Source organism: Lagopus leucura, unplaced genomic scaffold, assembly GCF_019238085.1.
Source record: "Lagopus leucura isolate 7727_CA_CO unplaced genomic scaffold, USGS_WTPT01 Super-Scaffold_100012, whole genome shotgun sequence".
Classification (NCBI taxonomy): Eukaryota; Metazoa; Chordata; class Aves; order Galliformes; family Phasianidae; genus Lagopus; species Lagopus leucura.
Genome location: NW_024962267.1, coordinates 16,494,663 through 16,509,222, shown reverse-complemented (window position 1 = coordinate 16,509,222; position 14,560 = coordinate 16,494,663). Strand labels below are relative to the sequence as shown.

Here is a 14,560-nt window from a genome sequence, read left to right as displayed (position 1 = left end):
TTCAGCCTAGGCAGCAGGGATTCATCAGGTACTTTTTTTTTTTTTTGAACTGCTCATAATCTTTCACTCTTGCTGCAGTACTTCAAGTTAGCAGTTGTTGGACATGAATCCAGCGTGACAGCATGTCAGAGAAGGATCACAATCAGTAGCCAAGGCTTTAGTCAATGAAAATCTAAAGCTCTCTGTAGTAAATGTCACAGAATCACTCGTTTCAACGGACTTAAAACACACATTAAGATAAGGCACCCATTCAGCTAACGCAGAGACCACTCATTCTTCAGTAAAGTGGGTTGTCCACCTTTGACACACACAGCATCACAAGTGATGGTATGTGAGAAACCCACCTAACAGCTAAGAATCAAAAAAAAATAAAATCAAAAATACAAGCACTAATGATTCTCTAACTGAATGCAAGCTTGCTTGCTTGGCAACATCACCTACGGACACATCAATAGGTAATACTGTGTAGATGCACAATGCTAAGCAATGGAATTGCTGCAGCTGAAAAACCTAAAAAAGGTCCTAAAAGGCTGTGCTCCAATTTTCATCACAAAGACACAGGTTATGATGTCTCACGCACTTCCCCTGTAATTATCCTCTAACGTTTCATTAACTGCTGTTTCCTTGTGCCAGTAAGCTCCTTGCCCTTCCTCATCTCTCATCATGTTACTCCGATGGAGGAACTCCCTTTTAACTTATGGTGAGCACTGCTGGCCAATGGGAGAAAGACGACAAGTAGGGGAACAGAGTCTTCCTGACTCGGGCTTGATAATCATGCCTTTCTAAGCTAAGGTTTAGGAACAGAAGTTTATCTCACATTGAACTTGAACTCTCCCTGCAGTATACATGACTTATGTCCCACGAGGTACTGATTATAAAGGTTTATTTTGAAAGATATAACGCTAGAAGAGAAATCTTGTAAAAGAAACAATCTGCTGTTTCCTGTGACCATGGATGCCTACTGCTGGAAGTCAAAATCCGTAGCTTAAACTGTGCTCCTATGTAATGCAGGCTTTTCATGACCTGCCCTACTATCACTGCTTTCCTTCAGTACAGCCCTGCCTACCTCGTGGCAAACAAACAAAAAGCAACTATGAAACATCTGAGTGCGTCCTATTTCAGAAAATTGGATTGTCAAGGTATCTCATAAACTTCACAGTACAAAATTCATACACAGCCATCATTAGTTAAGCTCTAAATTCATAGTCGAGAACTGGGAAACACTGGAAACATACACTCAACCATGCTGAATGAGTTCTTCTGTACAGAAGAGCCTTTTTTCAATAGCGTAGTTGCCACAGAAGTTGAAAAGAACACAGAAGTGTTTACCAAGAGATTAGGAAAAAAAAATTGTTAATGTTAATTTGATAAAGAATTTGCACTATTTGCAACTAGCACAATCATATTCACTGCAAAAACAAGCAATAACAAACAGTACAAAACATGTAAGCTCTGAAGTGAGAAAGCACGCTGTTCCCATTGCAACTGAAATAGTTCCTACCATAAAGGAGAGCTTCTGGTGGTTTTATTTGCTTTTTAAGTTGTTGTTGGCATTACTGAGGACATTACATGGGAATTCAGGAGGTTTAAAAACCAACTCACTACCCCTGCTGCTGCTATCACTACCATTCTGCAAAAATCCGAATGCTTAAAGCAAGGCTAACCCTCTCAAGCACACATGCAATTTACTGCATGCAGGGAACATGCAAACCCCATCACCTACCTCTGCATTCCACCTTTTGAAAGAAATTTAAGCAGATAAAAAGAAAACAAAAATCTTTCCCTTGACTTTCAAACTGAAACAGAGCAACTTCATGTGCATTACCTGCCAAAAAAAAAAAACACCTGCAATCTAATTAAAGGCTACAATGTCATCATACTCAGCAATCACAGCTGATCTCAATGCATCTGAAAAGAAAATAATTATATTTCTTCGGAATCTGTCTTCTGTCCTGTACAAGGCTTCTCCTACATACACATGCCTTATTTCCATGGAGACTGCTACCACAGGCAGGAGCACCCGTGAGGTACAAACACATTTTCCCATTTCTCAGTCAGCTGGCTTATAATGATCTGCTTGTCAGGCCTCATCACAAGAAGTTAGAAGTTGCACAGCTTTCGTTTTCCACTCCCAAACGATTTCTGCTATCAAAGGAAGGCAGCATGCAAATGTAGATTTTTGTGTCTAGAACTATCTCGCACTAACAGCTCTCGGAATCTGAACAAAGAATAAGCAAAAAGAAAACTGAAAGGTAAGCTACACTAACAAGGTGTAACATTCTAACTAGGGAGTTAGCTCTTGCTGTAGGATCTTGTCAGACAATTGCATCGAGGACCCTATTTCAAGTAGGTCAGCATCAGGTGCTTCATTGGCATAATTCACAGAACCTCACAGAACAGAGCAGCACGTATCAAAGGGCGTTGAAGGAAACAGTACACAGACAGTCATTTCGTTACTTACATTGTTGTTGCGTGTTTCTACTGCTGGAAACTTCCTGACTATGAATTTGACGGCGGATTCCAGGTTTTTGTCAATAAGATAGGATGGCTTGGCTTTGGGGTCACCACATGCCTATAAAAAAATACAACACAAAATGTAGTAAAAAAATAAATAATCAACTTTGTCAAATTAAGCGATAGTTGCAAATCTGAAGACAAACTAGAAAGATTTTGTTTTGGTTTGTTTATTTCTTTTTTTTTTACTTTTATTTTTTAAGTGAGCAGGTGATAATGAGAGGCAAAGTGCAGGGACTGTCACAGCTGAAGTATGCAATGAGAAACAGTACAAAGATGCTCTTCTACTGAAAAAGATGCATGGAAGTATCAAAGCAGTTAGTGCAGAACAGCAGTGAGGGAAAAACAACTCAATCCTAAAAGAAGGGAAAAAAAAGGTTTTCTTTTTACTGCTATTCCTGGTTTGAGGTAGTATTGTATTCATGTGGAGTTAATAAACTGTTAGAAAATTCGATCGTGTCATCATCTATGGAGGACTACCCTTGGTAAAACAAAACTAAAGAAGCCCCACCACCAATCGGCATTTAAGTTATCTTTTAATTGTGAACTGCAAGAGAGTTTTCCACCCCACAATAAAAACACCAATACTTGCCTAAAACACCCTATTTCTTTAAATTAGCAACTCACGTTTTGCTCATTTTCCTTTACTCCTGCAGTAGCATAAGCTGTGCTTTAAAAGCAGCAATGAAGAAACTTGATTAAATTTCCATTTGAACAGAAGCCACAGCTCAGTGGAAGCCTCTTGAATAGCCTACACAGACATCTCAGAAGCCCAGGTTGGAGGAGCGACTCAGCTACTTTAGGCAGCTGCAGAGCATGCTGTTGGACACGCTACTTGTTCCCAACTACTCTAACGAGCCATGCTACACGGTTTAGCTGGGAGAGACAAACTAAAGGCAGCAAGCATTATTAAGGCAACAATTTGTGCTCAAATTGCATTTTCTCTCAAATATGTATTTAGCTTTACACTCCTCAGAGGGATTTTCGTGTCACATGCAAAACTGAATTACATGCTACGCATTTCTACGCAACATAGTGAACTTGAATGACAGCTTGTTTAAACTCTTCCATATCCAATTCTATGGCTGAGTTGCAGACCGTAGAAGACAGAAGTCATGGAGTATGAGACCGGTTCTGAAAGCGGGCAAGCGGGCAAAGGGAAGGTGAAAAGCTTTGCAAACCTTCCAAACTTGTCCTTGCTGGGAAAGCATTGCAATAGAAAGAGAGAAAAATTACACATAAACAATTGACTCAAATTCTACAATACGTTACATTTAAGTGAGCTAAGACACTATTACCTACATCCAAGAGAACATTACGACCATCTGTTACTACAGACAGCACACTTTCTAGCGGATAGAGATTATTCTGATACTCACAAACAAGTTTACATGTACTTAATAGAATTTTACTATTGCGCACAGTTCAAGTACAAGCTGAAACACGTAACTTCTAATAGTAATTTCAAACATAAGTTCGGGAAGGAAGGAAAAAAAACGAGTTCAACATCACATGCATCTACAAGGGAAAAACAGGAGAGAAACTCAGTGAAGTTTTACATACCTGAAAAAGAAACGGTAGCCAAGAAAAAAAAAACAAAACAAAAGTCATTATTGTAAGTTTCTACAACTCCTGCCTGCAGCACACGACCATCAAAATGCATGTTAACGAACTACTCCAACATCTACACTCTGACATTTGCTAATTTTTCCACAACACATACTAAACTTCATCAAAAGGTTCCATCCATAACATCCCAAGAGGAATCGATAACCACCACCAACTCAGCAGCGCCCACGTCACTGATGAGGTATGAAAATGGTTGCTTCGTATTCTCACAGCAGCAAACAACGCGAGCCACAAAAGGTCTGTTCCACACACACTTCAAAGTCTTCACTCCATTTCTAAAGTAAAAATTACAAGTGTCAGAAATTGAACAACTCACGCTTCAGCTTTATGAAGTCTTAATGAACCAGAAGCCACAAATCTCCTAAAAATCTGTATCAGCTTAATGGAAGTTGGTATCCTTGCCACACATGTAGCTTTCTCTAGCAAAAGGATTACAAACTAAGGAAGGATCTCAACAGCCAACACGCATGTGTATCCATTATATTTCAATGCACTTGCACTCACACAGGTAAAAATTCTTAATCCTGCCACCACCTTCCCTAAGTTTCTCAGCCTGACTTCAGGAAGTACTTCCACGTATGCTATTTCTCATTGCCTCCTAGCACCGGATGGCCTTTCTCCCATAAAATGAAGGTTTACTTTACTAGAAGTTACGTTCCAAGCAGGCCCTTGCATGCAGCTTCTTCACATGGAAACAGCCCTCGGAAAACACAAACACAAACATCCTCACTGGGTTTCAGCAACTTGGTTCCCAGCTATGACAAATGTTATTCGCAGCCTAAGAGGCAAATCCCTGCAGACATCCAAGAGCGCAAGACACAGCTTTGTTCCTTCCCACTGCTTATTTGCTAACATTACACGTACAGCACCTGTAATTCTGCCTCCTAATAAATGACATAAGATTAATCCAAAGAGCAGGAAGAGAACTTTAGCATGCTAAGAGCTTTAACCATTACTTATATAACCCTAAATCCCACCTCTAAGAAACTCCACAAACCTACATTTCAAGGCTATGTATCGGAGCATTGAGAACTCCAGAATTTATATGGACTTGCTAGCACAGCATTTGTGGAATACAGCTCTCTGAAGCTACGGGATTCCAGCCCCTTCAAGCTCAACATAGTATACCACAAGAATCTCCCAGCAGACACCTCCCAGTTCTTTTGAACATTACCAAACAGCTGTCAAGCAGTTGTGATGAAAAAGCCGATGCAGAACTACCACTGAGACTAGTCTGCATCGCTATTTAAAAAACAACACTAGGGAGGACGCAGATGCTGGATTTCTACCCAACTAGGCTTCATTTCTTTCCACAGTACTTTAGAACCCTCCTACAACAAGCTCTTAACCAAGGAAGCAATTTTTCTTGATCCGATTCTGTGCATTCAACCCTAGCAAGAACAAGCCAATTTCTATAGCTCACAGTCATTAATCAGAACATTTCTTCGCCATCATACGCACAGGTCAACAAAACAGACTAGATAGATGAAGTCACATAAACTGTTCAAGTGTTTACAATGCCACGTATTCTGAACTAAAGCAGCATTTTCCTCCCTCTGGAAACTACATTATTAAACAAAATTCAGACTCCTCTTCACTTGAAGCTTACAGCATTCCTCCACACAAGTGTCACTTTGGAAACAATGAATACTACGTGGCTTCACTTTTAGACTACACTGCATAAGCAGCAGCCTACAAGAAAGCAGCGAGCAACTGCATGCTTAATATCTACACTGAAGGTTAAGCAGTCTCTAGAGAACACCAAGGACCATAAGTATAATTGTCCCTGTACCACAGAACACCAATGCTAAGAGGTGCACCAAAAAAAACCTTTTGCCACAGTACAGCTGGAGTTATCACTGCAAAAATCAAAGCCTAACTCTGTACTGCCAAGCTGAGGACATCAGATGTTGGACAAGGGCAAAAAAGATTTATGGACAGAACTACCGTACATACAGAATTACAGAACCATTAAGAGTGGAAAAGACCTGAGATCCAATCCAACCGTCCACCTACCATTACTATTTCCCACTAAATCACATCCCTTCATACAACATCTAAATGTTTCTGTAACACCTCCAACATCGCTGACTCAACCACCAGCAGACCACTCCAGTGCATTACCGCTCTTCCAAGGAAGAAATGTTTCCTCATACCCAACCAGAACCTCCCCTGGCACAACGCAGGGCCATGACCCCTAGACCTATCTTTAGTTACACAGGAGAAGAGGGTAAGCCTCACCTCACCACAGCCTCCTTTCAGGCAGTGGTAGGGAGCAATAAGGTCCCCCGTGAGCCTCCTCTTCTGCAAACCAAACAATCCCAGCTCCCTCAGCCACTCCTCAGAAGACTTGTGCTCCAGATCATCACAGCTTCAATGCCCTTCTCTGGACACGCTCCGGGGCCCCAGCGGCTTTTTTGTAGCGAGGGACCCAAACCTGAGCGCAGTACTCAAGGTGCAGCCTCACCAGAGCTGAATACAAAGGGATGATCGCCCCCCTGCTCCTGCTAGCAGGGCTATTACTGATAAAAGCCAGGAGACCATTGGCAATCTTGGTCCCCTGGGCACACTGCTGCCTCACATTTCACTGAGCATCAACCAGCAATTCCAGGTCCATTTCCTGCACACAGTCCACCAGCCATTCCGCCCCAAGCCTGAAGCATTGCCTGGGTTGTTGCGGCCAAAGTGCGGGATCCAGCACTGGGTCTCATCCCAGCCACCCAGCCTGTGCAGATGGCTCTTTAAGGCAGATCAACACTTCCTCCCAACTTGGTGCCAGCTGCAAACATACTGAGGGTGCACCCAATCTCCTCACCCCAGTCATCATTAAACAGGGCAGGCTCCAGGTGATGTGACATGATAGCTCACGTGCAGGCACAATCACTGTCAAAAGCCAGTAGCACGGCACAGTGTGCAGGGCACAATCTTCCATTTGTAACAGCTACACTTCACTCCAGCATTTTGCACAGACCTGCAGGATCCTCAGGAGCACTGGCAAATGCTACTTCAGTTACATGATATAGCTCTAAGTTACTGGAATATGGAAACAGCTTTTATACCTTTCTTCTTGGCGCTAAGCCCCATCTACTCCAAATGATGAACAGGGCTATTGCCCAATGAAAAAAGAAAGAGAGCCAGAAGAGAGCTATTGCTTGAATCAGTATTCTTCTATTTTCATCCTTCAAACTGTCAACATCAGTAGACTATGATAAAATAAGTCATATTCTGCAGTAGCTTAACGTGGTGGTACTTAGGATTTCACTGCTACTACAGACCTGAGATAAAATACTGCTGAGCAGCTTCACTGGTAACAATATATACTGAAACAATCAATGAATCACCTTGCTTTCAAGTTTCATTTGTGAATGAATCTGCATTAAAAACATTTAACAAGCAAATAGGTGCAATTTCAACTACAATAGGTATTTTTAAAAAATCATTTCCTTAGCCAGTAACATACGTTAATAAAAAGAAATATGCTAAGATGTCTAGTATTAAAAAAGAGGAAAAAACTCCTGTATCATCTACAGATCACTATAGCACATCTTGACACACGGGAAAGGCATGTGCAGTAAAAACCATTCTTCTTCCCTGACGCTGACATTGAAGACTTCTCCCTAAAATAGATCTGAATTTAAACGCTTGGTTTGTGGTTGCACCTCCTCCAGAATTATACTAAATAATAAATGGCAAAGAAATACTCAAGGAGACAAGCTCATCATTAACTCCACGTTTCTGTAGCATAGAGCGCGCTATGTATTTCTCATTTACATCATGCATTTAAAAGTAATGAGATTACCAACTGACAATTTCTGACTTTGAAAAAAATAAAACTACAGAGAACAGAGAGGTGAATAATCAAAGAGTAACTGCTTTGAAAGCTGAGTGCATTAGGAAGTAGTTCAGATTCCATTACTACTTCTGTTGACCTACCATGGCTGCTTTGCTGCACTTCAGGTTTTGAGGAAGCTTGAGTTCAATAATAAACTAGCTTGTCCCAGACGATCTTTGTGAATGAACCCTTTTAACAGCTATGAAAAGATACGCAAGCATCAGCCAACCACACAAGGACAAATTACAGCTTAGTATTTTGATGGCTAAAATTTAACCGTCCTAGTCCAGATTTATTTGCTCATAACCGTGCATTGAACCACAGAGCATCCACTTAATTTAAACTCAAAGATCCAACATATCGAGTGTAATCTCATGTGAAATCTGAAGAAACAAAGCTAGAAATAGGCCTTGAGAACTTGCCTACCCTACTTTCCCTGTCCAAAGTAGGACCAACTGCATTTCTCTTGCTTTCAAGGGGGTATCTATCAAATCAGTCCTTCAATAGAGTCAACTCAAAAGCATCCCGAGATGACTTGATTCACTATTCAGTCATCTTTATCACTAGAATGTTCTAAGACCTTAGCTGTATTTTTCTTGCTACAATCTAATTCACCACTTCACATTCTGTGGCCATGCTGACTTGGACAAGGTATTTTGCCCTGCAGTAGTCTGAAATATTGGAAAACTCGTATCAAACATCACAACCTACTTTTAAAAGGATTCATCGCTTAGTGGATCAATTTCCCTTCGTTCCAGGCTACCCGCACTGTTCTTTGGATTGCCTCCATTTTGTCCACATCCTTCTTTAAGAGTGTGTTGAAACTGCTATTTTTCAGGTGAGTCTCAATGCATGCCATGTACCTACTCACACCTTTATCAAATCTGTCTTTTCTTCTAGCAGTTAAACCTAGTTGGCCCAAGTTTTCCTCTGCTTCTCCCAACTATTTTCTGCAGACCAGCCTCCTCATTACTCTTTACCTTCTATTTCACGTTTCAGTAAGCATAAACTGACTTACAGTTGTGCTTGCTCAGCTACCTACAAAATTTGTTTGGGTATACCTACAACCTCTTAGGCTCCAACTGAACTCTAACTACGTTCCTCGTTATTTCTGCAGCTCTTCCCAGTTTGTTACCTAAAAATTTAATAAGTATGCTGTATTCATCACCTAGGCTGTTATAATGCCATAATGGGATGGAAAGTACCATGATAACACCAGGGTGGCACAGTCTCTGGCTACAGCAAATGAGAACGAGCCCAAATGCAGCAGCCACACTTACAAAAATGAATGAAAAGAGCTGCTTACCTTAAGAAAGCTGCAGGCAGACAGGGGCCTCCAGCAGGAGACCCCCTCACCTCCACTGCCAACCCTGAAATGAGATCATGGAAGGGACGGATCCGGGTTCCAACCCTTCTGGTCAATCAGGTTCACTGCATGCACCTGAGCTCTGCTGGGTGGGCCCTGCCTTCCCACCAGGTGCTCAATCACTGCTTCAGGCTGTGACTTAGCATTGCCACTACAGCTGTTAAGGCAGAGCCTGGCTGGAGCAGAGCTAGGACACAGCCCAGGGAGATGCTGTAGGGCTACGCTCCAACAAGGACATTTTCATAACCTTTCCCTAACATGGTTACCCATCTGCTTTCATAATTACAATTTCATACAGACCTTATTTCCTGAGATTGTTTATGTGAACAATCAGATGAGGTAACATCCACAGCCTTGCTAAGGTCAATGTGCAAAATAACTACCAAATTGTCCTGATGAGAGTGACCTGTCATCTCACTGATCAAAGAAACATGCTTGGTTTGATACTACCTGTATACATAACTCCACATTATCTTCTTGTGTTTGTAATGCCTATTTAAATCAGCACTCGGGTCTATTACTCAAATATAGGGCAGATGAAACAAAAAACAAAATGGAAAGAAGTTTCACTGCCACATCGCTTTCCTTGATTGTAATTTATAAAGTACCAATGATAAAAAAACACGGGGCAATGGGAACATCCTCTCCATTTCGTTTCTATAGCATGGATTGTTTAGATTCTCCAGCTACATCTCCTTTGATACAGATCTCAGAAATCACCTGCAACAAAAATAGAACTTGTTTTTTTCAGCACACAGCAGGGCAAAGAAAGAGCAACTGGGAGGCAGGGGAAAGCAACTAGTATGGATGCCTCTAAACTAAGAGACAATGCAAAATAATTTTAGGTGCCTACCATTGAGACGCAAGCATAAGCCCATCTAGATTTCCTTCTGTATATTTGAGAAGGTATCATGGGATATTTCAGTACTGTATTTAAAAGCTTAATGTCTCTTGACAACATGAATTGCTTTTTGGAATCTTTAATCTGGGAAAAAAAAAAAAAAAAAAAGAAGTCACAGGATACCATCAGTTTGTATTTGCCTCCAGGGAAAAGCAAGTAGCTTTTCTGCCTTGGCAGCATGGATCCTAAGTTTGTTTGCTGTTTTCTCCCGACTACCAGCTGGACAGTATTTTGGACCATTCCTCTAAGGCTACAAACACAAATGCACCAACAAATACTGTTGTCCTGACCTTTAAAGAACTGTTAATATCAATCAAGCACTAAAAACAGCCCTACCCCACCCTAAGTCACTTCCTGATGACTTGAAGATGTTATCTGCTCCTTCCAATATCAAACTTACAACTCAGAACAAGATCAGCAGTGAGCTTCTCCCCTCAGCTCAATGCTCCGCAGCCCTCTTAGAGCTCAGGGTCCAAAGGGTGATCTAATTCTACACCCTTCCAAGTTTCAGAGCTCTGTAGTTCGGGAACTTCTCCATGCTTGCCAGTCGCTTTGAAGGCTCTTGCACTTTTCCAAAAAAGCCATGGCAGTGCCTGAGCAGAAGAGCAGACTTCACTGACTGGCTTACAACTTTCTCATCAATGTTTAGACTTCGTCAAGTCCTCTCCAGTCCAATTCTGGAGCTCCTGGGATCTTTTCCTTCACCCTAGTCTCACGATCAGAGTGAAACGCTGGAGATGCGAGGGTCTGCCCTCTATGCAGCCTTAGCCAACCCAGCCAACTTCTCATCATTTTACCACAGGAGAACTGGTGCCGTCCTTCTTTACCCTCACAGCACGGTTGCTCTTTCATAAATAGTATGTAATTTAACTTCTGCAGGAGATAACCAGGAAAAAAGTATTCATTTGGCCTTTAAAATGGCTAACAAGCAACACCTTTAAGATAGGTACAAATACACTATTCCCAAATTACATCTTTAAACTACTAACCAACAAATAATCAATCACCTAAGTAATCTCATATCCCACTTATTATTATGCTGTACGGTGCTGGGACTGGGACCAAACTTGAGATCTTAGTTTAGAATGGCAAAGACAAAGCCAACTAAAGCCTTGACGAGGATTTATTCTGCCCTTGACCTAAGCCTTCAGCTTGGTTACGCAGCTGGTATCTAATCTAAGAGTCTGCTCTAGGTTCTCATTTCCAGGTACCACACGATCACGGGAGGTCTGACAGCCAAAAGAAGGCTGCACTGAAGACATTTTAAGAAATAAGTTTTGCATACAAACTTAAAACCTGTACTGTAAATAACAGAAGGACACTGCTTGCAAAGCCATTAGCACCAAGTAACACTCACCGTTTTTGAGGAACGTACTCCAAATAGTTCAAAACCCTCTCATCCCAAACAGCTTAGCTCTAAGTAGCGTTGCTCTGACGTCCATCAAAACCACACTCTCTTGATTTGCTCAAAGTCTATGATTCTGCTATTTCAACACTGAATCTCTGACTGCAAATACTTTCTGGTATCCAAGTAGTTTATAAACAAACAAAAGCAGACCCACATACAGTTTTGTTTTTTCTTCAACACCACGCTGATTTTAATTTTACAATACTGCAGCATCACACAAAGCATACCAAAACCATCTCTGTCTGCTCTGGCACTAACAACAGCATTCAAGTTTCACCTGAGCCAGGATGGCATGAAAAATGCTGTATCTGACTTACAGACACGGCTGTAGGTACAAACAGCAAGAGCAACAAGACAACTGTTAGCCTGTACAATTGAGGATAAACATTTTAAAAGCAGAAGGAGCAAAACAGGAGAGAAACTGCAGTGATAACATTTCCAAATTCAGGACTGATGCTGGTCCCAGTACAATAGGCAGCTAAAAACAGCTGAAAGCAGCACGCAATGTCATTCCTTATAAAAAGTTCCACCTCCATACAGATCAAGTAGGAGTTCAGCCTCACCACCCACCGTTACTTCAGTAACTCTGCATTTCATATTTTCCATACCGCTTCTAAAGAGGCAGAAAATCGTGTGTTCAGATATCCCACCTTCAAAAAGAATCATAAACCATTTCAGAAGACTGCGGCTCAGGCAGCAAACAGGAAGTGAGGAACAATTAACAGCTATAAGGAAAATGAGATCAAAATTGATTATTTTCTTTTTTTTTTTTTTAAAGCAAGTGTAACTATCGAGCTGTTTCTTCCAATTTCTGTAACTCAGGAAAATCCTAATCCCTTAAAATCTCAGCTCCCTAACCAGCATCTCTAGCAATCCACACAGCAGTGATGAGCGCGGCAGCTCTCACTTCCCCTTATTCAAATGAGTCTCAGCCACTTCCTTTAACCGCAATACCACATATTGTCCAGTTCTCTGCAAACTGGAGATCTGATATTGTCTTCTGCGGAGGAAGCCGGGAGAAGCCTGAGCAGCAGTTTTGAAACCAACCGCTTGCAAAGAGGGAAAAAAACAAAGAAAAAGAAAAGGTTCCAAGAAGCCAGAAACCAGTCTGAAGGGACGAAACACAAACATGACTTCTGGGCCACACCATCAGAGCCAGCCAGCTACCACCATCAACCAGTACTTACTGCAGCTTAAGAAAATAATCGTTTGTATCTCAGTGCACCATTTGAATACAAAGTGCTCTATCTGCTTGTCTCCAGACTTGCCAAGCTCTACATTGCTCAGTCACCAAGTCACTTGGATTCACCTCCTCTCCCTGTGCTGAGACCTACGCAGTTTTTGAGTCCGTTCACGGTGTTTGCAGGAAAACCTGCTGTCACCTCCAGTGTTTCTGTTCCCACACTGAGAGCCCATCCACACGCATCACTGCACCAACAGCAATGCCATATGGACCAACCCACCCAGGACTCCCTCCACCAAATGCGCTGACGGAAACACATCCAAAGGCACCATGCTGCTTACCGTGAGCATCTCCAAACCAGTAATCGCAGCACAACCTTACGCTCGTTAAGGCACAGCTTTACGCCAAGAGATGCTTCACCTTTTCCTGCCTCCTTCCTACACAGCACAGCTCAGGCACAATCCTACTGGACCAGTTTTCAGCCAACACGCCTCTCAAAGCGCACACACAAATGACTTCAACATTTGGATGCTTTTCCCCATAAATAGAGAAATTCTGCATTGCATTACAAGTACACTTACACCACTGCCATTAATAAGTAGCAGCAAGTTTCTGACACATAAAACTGCAAGTTAAAAGGAGTTCCATTTCTATTTCCGGAAGACATAAATTGGCAATACTTTGGTTAGATGAGTCGATGTTAGTGAAACAACAACTGCGCATCAAGTACTGCTGTTGGTTGGGATTAACACTGATTTTGAATACTACAGTCACTTTCTTTCCCTGCAAATGACAGCCAATTAAGACCAACCCTGTGCGTGGGATTCCCGACAGCTCATGCTTCTCCCAGAGCATGGTTGCTAGACAGAGCACTGGACAGGATGTCTCCCACCTGAAAGGGGTTCAGGGCTACAACACAACTCACTCTCTACAACTAACTCACAGACAGATGACGACCAGCTCCTCAGAACTTCATTGGACCTCAGATTTCTTTGCAGCCCCCAAACACCACAGCAGCACACAGCACGGGGAACATCAAAGGCCTTCTAATGCACTCAGCCTGCAAAGGTATGCTCGCTGCTTCAGCACAGAAGAGAGGTTTCCTCCGAAAAATGAAAAACTCTCCCATAAAATATATTCACGTGCAAAATTCCCTGCTAGAACTGGATTATACAAACGCGTTCCTCCTGATCACGCATTCGCATTGGGACAATCGAGCCGGGAAGGCCAGGCGAGCAGCCGGAGCACCGGCACAAGGCAGGGATTTCCGCCGCAGGACGGGCAGCCGGGCCGCGTCTCGGGGAGGCGGCGGGCGGTCGCGGCACCCGCGTCAGCTCCTGGTTCCGTCTCCAGCCCGAGCCGCTAAGCAACGCCGACTCGCGGATCCCAACTGGCTAATTTTACCCGAAGCCCTGGCCGGCCGCAGCGGCGCGGGGAAGCCGGGCCGCCGCCTGACTCACGGGGAGCGGCCCGTGGCCTAGGCCCCGCGGCCTGCGCGCTCCGGGCCCGCCCGCCGACAGGTACTGCCGGCCCCCGCGGCCCTGCGGGAGCGCCCGGGGGCCCCCCGCCCCTTCCCTGCCCTGCCCTCTCCTCCCCTCGCCGCCCTGCCCTGCCCCTCGGGCCCCGCAGCTAGGCCGCGGCGCGGCGGGGGGCGGCGGGAGGAGCGCCGGGTGGCCGGGGCCCAGAGGGGCGGCGGGACGAACGGACGGACGGACGGGAGGGGGGGG

The 14,560-nt window shown here is 43.3% G+C and overlaps 1 protein-coding gene across 4 annotated transcripts in view; it reads right to left on the bottom strand.

Moving 5' to 3' along the window:
* NCKAP1 (NCK associated protein 1) overlaps positions 1-14,560 on the bottom strand; it is a 54,334-nt gene that overhangs the window by 38,447 nt on the left and 1,327 nt on the right. For 2 of the 4 annotated variants that reach the window (XM_042874816.1, XM_042874817.1), the window contains exon 2: positions 2,462-2,572. In XM_042874816.1, coding sequence (XP_042730750.1) covers positions 2,462-2,572 — 111 coding nt within the window. Of the gene's footprint in view, positions 1-2,461; positions 2,573-8,076; positions 8,095-13,174; positions 13,199-14,560 lie in introns of those variants that run through there. The other 2 variants (XM_042874818.1, XM_042874819.1) reach the window with 2 other exon arrangements.